Source organism: Strigops habroptila, chromosome 9 (assembly GCF_004027225.2).
Source record: "Strigops habroptila isolate Jane chromosome 9, bStrHab1.2.pri, whole genome shotgun sequence".
Taxonomy (NCBI): domain Eukaryota; kingdom Metazoa; phylum Chordata; class Aves; order Psittaciformes; family Psittacidae; genus Strigops; species Strigops habroptila.
Genome location: NC_044285.2, coordinates 19,935,959 through 19,943,696, shown reverse-complemented (window position 1 = coordinate 19,943,696; position 7,738 = coordinate 19,935,959). Strand labels below are relative to the sequence as shown.

At 61.4% G+C, this 7,738-nt stretch overlaps 2 protein-coding genes across 4 annotated transcripts; one reads left to right on the top strand and one right to left on the bottom strand.

Annotated features, from left to right (window-relative positions):
• Positions 1–21: 21 nt before the first annotated feature.
• MPI (mannose phosphate isomerase) lies at positions 22–3,515 on the top strand. Of its 2 annotated transcripts, XM_030498398.1 has the most exons (8): positions 22–403; positions 595–722; positions 1,185–1,385; positions 1,467–1,608; positions 1,722–1,904; positions 2,016–2,189; positions 2,297–2,505; positions 2,778–3,515. In XM_030498398.1, exons 1-8 carry the CDS (start codon positions 388–390, stop codon positions 2,994–2,996), a joined length of 1,272 nt encoding a protein of 423 aa, XP_030354258.1. In that variant the 5' UTR covers positions 22–387; the 3' UTR covers positions 2,997–3,515. The 2 variants fall into 2 exon arrangements, with proteins under 2 accessions (XP_030354258.1, XP_030354260.1); XM_030498400.1 differs by lacking the exon at positions 1,722–1,904 and having other exon boundaries at positions 133–403.
• A 236-nt stretch (positions 3,516–3,751) lies between these two features.
• FAM219B (family with sequence similarity 219 member B) lies at positions 3,752–7,175 on the bottom strand. Of its 2 annotated transcripts, none has more exons than XM_030498405.1 (6): positions 7,095–7,175; positions 5,905–6,007; positions 5,688–5,775; positions 5,279–5,356; positions 5,086–5,134; positions 3,752–4,832 (listed from the first exon to the last, which is right to left on the bottom strand). In XM_030498405.1, exons 1-6 carry the CDS (start codon positions 7,158–7,160, stop codon positions 4,674–4,676), a joined length of 543 nt encoding a protein of 180 aa, XP_030354265.1. In that variant the 5' UTR covers positions 7,161–7,175; the 3' UTR covers positions 3,752–4,673. The 2 variants fall into 2 exon arrangements, with proteins under 2 accessions (XP_030354265.1, XP_030354266.1); XM_030498406.1 differs by having other exon boundaries at positions 3,752–4,829.
• Positions 7,176–7,738: the final 563 nt, after the last annotated feature.

Genomic DNA, 7,738 nt, shown 5'->3' with positions numbered 1-7,738 from the left:
AGCTCCGCGGGGCGGGGCCTTGTGACGTCACAGCGGCGCCACCACCTATAGCGCGGGAAAAGGGGGGGGTTAACCCTATAGGGAATGCCGCGCCCTATAGGGGCGCCTATGGGGGGGGCGGGCTCTGCAGGGAGGTCACTAGCGGGCTCATAGTCCCCTATAGACTGTGCCCTATAGAACACCCCCTGTGCAATAACCCCTATAGAGTGTCCCCTATAGAACACCGCCCGTGAGCCCCGCAGCGGGCAGTGCCAGCCCCGCACCGCGCTCCCTATGGCCTCTATAGGGTGCGCGTAAGGCGCTGCCCAGCCCCGCCCAGCCCGGCCGGCGGGAGGCGGAGCCGGAGCCGTGACCGGAGCCGCCGCCGGGGTCCCGGCCTGCCCCGCCATGGCGGAGATCCGCGGTGAGCCGGGCCGGGGAGCGGGGCCGTGGGGCGGGCAGGGCACCCCCTGGGGCTCCGCGGGGACCCCCGCGTCTCCCTCAATATACGCTCTCCCCATCGACAGTCCTCGGCCCCCACCGAGCGCCGGGAGGGTTGTGGGGGGCAGAGGGTTATTTCTGCCCCCTTCCCCAATGCCCCGTGTCCCCCCGCAGTGTTCCCGCTGTCCTGCACCGTGCAGAACTACACCTGGGGGAAGGTGGGGCTGGCCAGCGAGGTGGCCAAGCTGCTGGCCAGCAGCGACCCCCTGGTCCACATCCAGCCCGACCAGCCCTACGCCGAGGTGAGTGCCCATGCCTGTGGCCCTCCTGTGTAAGAGGCCTTTCCGTCTGCCCGGACATCCCAACCTGCTGCGGTTCTCACCATCCTGGGTCAGGCCGGCTCGGGGAGGGATGAGGATCCCCTATAGCTCCAGGAGGGATGTGGATCCCCTATAGCCCGGGAGGGATGTGGAGGATCCCCTATAGCCCAGGAGGGATGTGGATCCCTTATAGCTCGAGGAGGGATGTGGGTCTCCTATAGCCCAGGAGGGATGTGGAGGATCCCCTATAGCCCAGGAGGATCTCCTATACCCCGGGCAGGAGGAGAGGAGAAGCCCGGCGTGACTCAGCCCCCGAGGGAGCTCCTTGGCCGCATCACTTGCCAAACAGCCTCCAGAAAAGCCCAAGTCATCCCCGCTGGCTGCCCGGCTCTGGTCCATCCATCCATCCATCCACGTGTCCATGTGTCTGTGTGTGTCCCGCAGCTCTGGATGGGCGCACACCCCCGTGGCGACGCCATCATCCGGGATAACCGCATCCCCCAGAAGACGCTGGGGCAGTGGATCGCCGACAACCCCGCGTGCCTGGGGGCAAAGGTGAAGGACACCTTCCAGGGCCATCTCCCCTTCCTCTTCAAGGTGCTGTCTGTCAACACTGCCCTCTCCATCCAGGCGCACCCCAACAAGGTAAGGGGAGACCCCCGGCTTGGGCTGGCAGCCCTGGCTGGTCCCTGTGGAGGTCACTCAGCCCCTTTGTCCCCTCTCCAGGAGCTGGCAGCGAAGCTGCACGCCCAGTTCCCGGAGCACTATCCCGATGCCAACCACAAGCCGGAGATGGCCATTGCTCTCACCCCCTTCGAGGGCTTGTGCGGCTTCCGGCCGGTGGCTGAGATCGTCTCCTTCCTCCAGAGTAAGGATGGGGCAGGCAGTGGGGCGGGATGGGGCAGGCAGTGGGGCGGGATGGGAGTGCCGGTGGGGCGGGATGGGGGTGCGGGGCTGAGGACTGACGTGTGCTGTCCTGAGGCGTCCCCGAGCTGCGGGCGCTCATCGGGGAGGTGGCGGCGGAGCAGCTGGAGCGCAGCGGCAGTGATGACCCCCGCGGCGTGTCAGCCGCCCTCCGCGTCTGCTTCACCCGCCTCATGAAGAGCGAGAAGAAGTTCTTCGTGGACCAGCTGAACATGCTGGTGAAGAGGATCTCCCAGGAAGGTGGGGCCCCGCTGCGGCCCCCAGCATGGGGTTTGGGGGGGGCTGTGTTCAAGGGGAAGGGATGGGGCACCCCAAAGCTCCATCCCCACTGTTGCGCCTGGTGCCTTGCAGTGGCAGAAGGGAAGGACACGTCGGGGAGCAACGGGGACCTGCTGCTGCGGCTGCACTCCCAGTACCCGGGGGACATCGGCTGCTTCACCATTTACTTCCTGAACCTGGTGAGGTTGGAGCCGGGAGAGGCAATGTTCCTGGGAGCCAACGAGCCCCACGCCTACCTGCACGGAGGTGAGCACCGTGGTGGGCTTTCCCAGCACCCTCCCCAGGGGGACCGTGGTCTCCAGCACAAGGCTGGGGCACGGAGGTGGGCTGAGGGTGTTGCTTTGTCCCCACAGACTGTGTGGAGTGCATGGCGTGCTCTGACAACACGGTGCGTGCCGGGCTCACCCCCAAGTTCATCGACGTCCTCACCCTGTGCGAGATGCTCAACTACACGCCAGCACCCAGCAGCTCCAAGATCTTCCCGGCGGCGCAGAGCCAGCTCGATCCCAACGTCTACCTCTATGACCCGCCTGTGCCAGACTTTGCCATCATGAGGATAGAGGTGAGCAGTGGTGGGGATGCTTTGTGGACACGGAGGTGGACACCCTGGCTTCATCCCGTCTCGGCTGTGCTCTTGCTCACTTGTAGCTGGTGAGGATGGAGGGATGCTTGGAGCTGTGTGGGCCACCTCCTGTTCCCCCTGCCTAGAGCTCCATCACCTTCTCCAGCAGCTCTGGGCAGAGGGAGGACCAGGAGGAGGGTTTGGGTGTCCCCGGCTTCAGTCCCTGGGTGGGAATGGGGAGGCTCAAGCCGCGGTGACCCTTTCCCTTGCAGATCCCGTCCTCCATCAAGCTGTACCTCCTCTCCGCCGTGGACTCTGCCAGCATCCTGCTGGTGATCCAGGGGGCAGCCGTGGGCACCTCCACGGCCGCGGCCTCCGAGATCCCCCTGTGCCAGGGCTCCGTCCTCTTCATCTCGGCCAACGAGAGCGTCTCGCTCCAGCTCTCCTCTCCCGATGGGATGCTGCTCTTCCGAGCCTGCTGCCTCCTCTGAGCCGAGCCGGGGCGCTTCCCCCCATCCACATTGGAGTAGATAGAAACTGACCTGGGCAACGGCATCTCGCTTGGAAGTTTAACCTATTAAACCCCCAAACCAGCCCCAGCTGGTGTAGAGAAAGAGCAATTCCATGAATCAGCTCCTTGGACGTGGCATGGAGCAGAGCGTGCAGAGGAAGAGCATCTCCCCTCCTCATGAGCCATGTCCCCGTAGCATTAATCCCTCAGGGTGCTGCCGATGCCACACAGTGACTCATGTATTTCCACTCATTTCTTGCTGAGAAGCAGCAGGAGGCCGGAGCTCTGCACCCCAGCTCTCGAGCATCTCTGCCCGGCTTCTAGGAGCTGCTGCCACTGTGATGCTGAGGCTTCCTGCTGCTCCGGGAAGCAGGAGGAGCAGACCCATGGCAGGGAGTCCTCCGAGCCGTGTCACCCCTTCCCCGGCTGTAAAAGGGGCTCTTTGGTGGGGTGACAGAGCTGAGAGCCTCCGGTGCTGTGAATAAAGAGGTGACTTTGTCCTCGGTGCAGGGCAGCGTGGTGTGGGGAGGAGGAGCAGGATGGGGAGGAGCACTGGGGGCTCGGGGAGCAGGAGGATGGGGTGGCCCTGGCGTCCCCCTGGCACCGAGAATGTGCCACCAGGGTAAAACGTGACAGGGGAAAAGGCACCACTCTGAAAGCGCGCTGGGGTGTGGGAAGGAGCCCCCCGAGCAGGGCTGTGGGGCTCAGCCTCCGCCACAGCACCAACACAGCGTCTGAGTAACAAGATCCAGTTTATTAAGTGCTCCCTTGAATGAGTAAAATACAACACCACACCCCAAAACCAACAGTTCAGGTCTCTAGACATGAACTATTTAAATAAGGTTTCTTTCTAAGCAGCTGATTGTCCTCTATGTAGTAGCAGGACCATGATTTAAGGCAGCTTTTAAGGTTCACAGCAGAGCCCCAAGACCCCCCAAACCTGCACCCAAAAGGAGCTGCACAGAGCACGGGGGGTCTGGGCTGCCCCTCGCCTCCATCAGAGCAGCTCTGGGGACAACTGGAACATGCCACCAGCTCCAAAGCCAGACCTTAGTGGGTCCTCGAGGGGCAGAGAGAGGACAGGGAGGTCCCAGCGTGCGCAGTGGCTGCGGGTGGATGTAACAATGCACACAGCTAAAGCTCAGCCTGCTCCATTGGGGTCCCCACGTCTCCATCGGAGCTGCCAGCTTTGGGTCAGCTCAGCCCAGGCTTTGGGAGGAGGGAACCCAGCAGTAATCAATGACCATCATTAGGGTAGGAAAACCCATGGCTGGGGCCAGGTCCTAAACCTCACCACGGCCAATTAAAGGAGGAAAAGAGGTGACGCAAAGCAGGGAGCATCTGCTGCTGCACATCCCAGGTCCTTCCCCTTTTACACTCCTTGGGAGGTGCCTGGGCTCTGCTGCACCCCAACCGGGTGACTGGTCCCATCCAGGCCACCTAAACATCACTGTGCACCTCTCCCTGCTATTGCTGAGCAGAAGGAAAAGTCCTCTGGGGTGGGTTGGTGGCTGCTGCTCGCCACGAGAAGCAGCGCAGCATCGTTTGGTCCTTGTGTCCCTGTCCCAGCGTGGACACGGGCACCAACAGCCATCCCATGGGACAAAGAAAGTGCTGGTTTGTGACCTGTTCTTGCACAGCCCCGGCTGAGCATCGTCTACTGGATCACACAGGAGACGTTGTCTCCGAAACAACAGGGGCAAGAAGAGGAGGTGACGGGTTTCGGGGGGATGAGATCCAGATCCTCATCATCGGGGACCTCGTCGAGGTGGTACCCATCCTGCAGCAGCTGCCGGCTCAGGTCCTGGTTCACCTGCTGGGGGGGACATGGAAGAGGTCCAAATCAGTCCTGGGTTAGTTCAAGTTTAGGGCTTGCAAAGGGAAGGGCTGCAAGGAAAAAGGGCATCTCCTCCTGCCTCCCGTGCCTTTCATGGGGAGAAGCAGCACAAACAGAGAAGGAGAAAGCAAAAGAGCAAAGAGCTTCTCCTGGGGTGCAGCACCCCAACACACACCCCTACACAGAGCCTCGAGGTGCGAGGGAGCCCCAGCGGTCAGAGCCCTGCACTTGCCTCAGCGGAGGAGTAGCCTGAGGAACATCTGGATCCTGGCTCCTCGTCACTAAGAGAAGAAGGAAACGGTCAGAGCCAGCCGGGAAGCAGCATCTGTGTGTGGGATGCACACACGGGAATCTCAGGGGGGACAGGGGGAGAAGACAGTTCTGAGCCCAATCCCAAAATCCCACGATATTCCCCCAATCCCCACCTATCCGAATCGAGGGAGAGCAGGTTCTCATCCGCCGTCTGGCTCAGCGCCGTGTAGCCCTTGTTAAACTTGACTGACCTGCAGGGAAGCAAAGAGCTGGCCCATGACAGGCATTTTGGTGTGGGAATCCAGCCCTGGAGCTGATGGATTGAGGAGCCAGGGCAGGGATCCCGGTCCTGAACCTCCCTTCCCAACCCCACCAACTATGAATAAACTCCAGCAAAGCTCCAGGCTTAGCTCAGCACCAAACCATCCCCAGAACAAGGAGAAGGAGGAGCGTGGCCCCCTGCTCCTGTTACTATATCAGATGCTTGCTGGCCACAACGGAGCCAGCAGAGAAGCTCCTCATCTCCTTTTGGAGTATCCTAGTCTCCCCAAGGAACGTAAAGAAGCAGAAAGAGGCTCAAACCTTTTTGGTGCTGGTTTCGGGTTTGGCGCGGGTGCCCCCAGCAGCCCCTGCCTCCGCAGCACCGCCTTCGCCAGCTCGCGCTGCCGCTCTGCAACACAGGGCAGAGCTGAAACAGCTCCCCGGGGGTCGTGCTGTGAGCCCACCAAGGAACAAACCAGGCTTGGAGAGGTGCAAGCGACTCCCCAGATCCCGGCAGAGCCCCCGGAGCATCACTTACTGAGCTTGGCGTGGATGGAGGGGGGTTTGCTCACGATGTACGGCCCCTTCTTCTCCACCGCATCCGCCGCCTTGCTCAGCCTCTTGTTTTCAGCCCACGGCAGCTACAAAGGTAGGGAAAGACACACAGTTAGTAGCATCTCTCTATGGGGATGAAGTAACACAGAGTCATCTGGGAGCATCTGGTCATTCCTAGGAATTTCCACTCTGGCTCCAACTCCCCAGCCCTGGAGGAGCGAGAGGAAAAGGAATAAGCAGATCTATTAGAGGAGGAAGGGATTGTTTGGGAATAGCAATGCTGAATTAAAAGCAGACATGGTGGCCAGCAGGTCCTTTGCAAGCCTAACTCCAATAATACCCCGGAGAAGAAGGGATGGAGAAGATTTAATGCGCAGGTTCATCAGATGCAATATAGGGATCGTTGGGTTTAGTTTCTCCACAGGTTTTGAGCCTTTCAAGCTTCTCTTCGTGCAGGAATTAGAGGGAGCAGTTAATGAAGCAACAAGGCAGAGGCCTGGGGCAGTGATGGGAGAGCACAGCCAGGATTAGTGTGTGTCTGAAGCTGGAATTAGCACGACAGAGCCTTACCCATGGGAATAACCCTGTGCACAGGGAGCTGTGGGATTAACCGGGCAGGCACCAAAGCCCTGCCCGCACCCTGTGCCCCCCTGTGCTGCCCCATACCACCCATGCACATACCCTGTACCGCCCCACACGCGTACCCCAGCCCTATACCACCACTATGCACACAAAACTATACTGTCCCACACACATACCCCAGCCCTATACCACCCATGCACATACCCTATACTGCCCTACACACATACCCCAGCCCTATACCCATGATGCATCTACCCCATACTGCACCCTATGCATATACCCCAGCCCCATGCACATACCCTATACTGCCCCATACGTGTACCCTTGCCCTACATCCATGATGCACTTACCCTATACTGCCCCAACACCCTATACGACACCCCATACTGCCCTATGCGTACACCCCAGCCCCATACCCCGTACCGCTCCCTGTACATGCACCCCAGCCCCATACCGCCCCACACCCCCAGCCCCACACTTGCCCCATAGCCCCATGCACACCCCCAGCCCCACACTTGCCCCATAGCCCCATGCACACCCCCAGCCCCACACTTGCCCCATAGCCCCATAGCCCCCCGGCCGCGCACGCACCCCCGGGCTCCGCCGCCCTCCGGCTCTGCCCGCACCGGGACCGGCTCCTCCGCCGCCTGTCGCCATGGCCGCCCGTCGCCCCGCCCCTTTCCCCTCACCCGCCAATGGCAGAGCGCGGCGGCGGCAGAGCCCAGCCAATGGGAGGCGGGGAGGTGGCGCGCCCCTCCGCCTGCCGCGCACGCGCATGGAGCCCGCCTAGGGATAAGGACCAGGGCGCGGGGACGCGCTTCCCTCATCAGCCCCCGTTTTCCTGGGAAAATCCCCTTTTTTGGTGCGGAAAACCCCCACAAAATTCCCTTTTCCACCTTTTTTTGCCCCAACGCCCCCGCCTGCGCCAGAACCGCGGTGGGAAACGGGCTCTTCAAAGCAATATCCAGCCCGGGAGCGGTGCCCGGCGCTGCAGGGGCAGCGCAGGAGCCCAAACGGGAGGCTCCCGCCCCGCCAAGAGCTTCCTGCAGGGAAGCGGCTCCTCCAAGGGCAGGGGGGAGGTTCTAGGAGCCCGTGTTCTCCTCCTCCATAAAGCTGTGGGTACCGGAGGGTCACTGCGCCCTCCAGAGAGGTTCTTCCCTTCCCCATGGTGGAAGTTCCATGGACACTGCAAGAAAATCCGGATTTACACACTCTTGAAAGAGCATTTTGCCCTT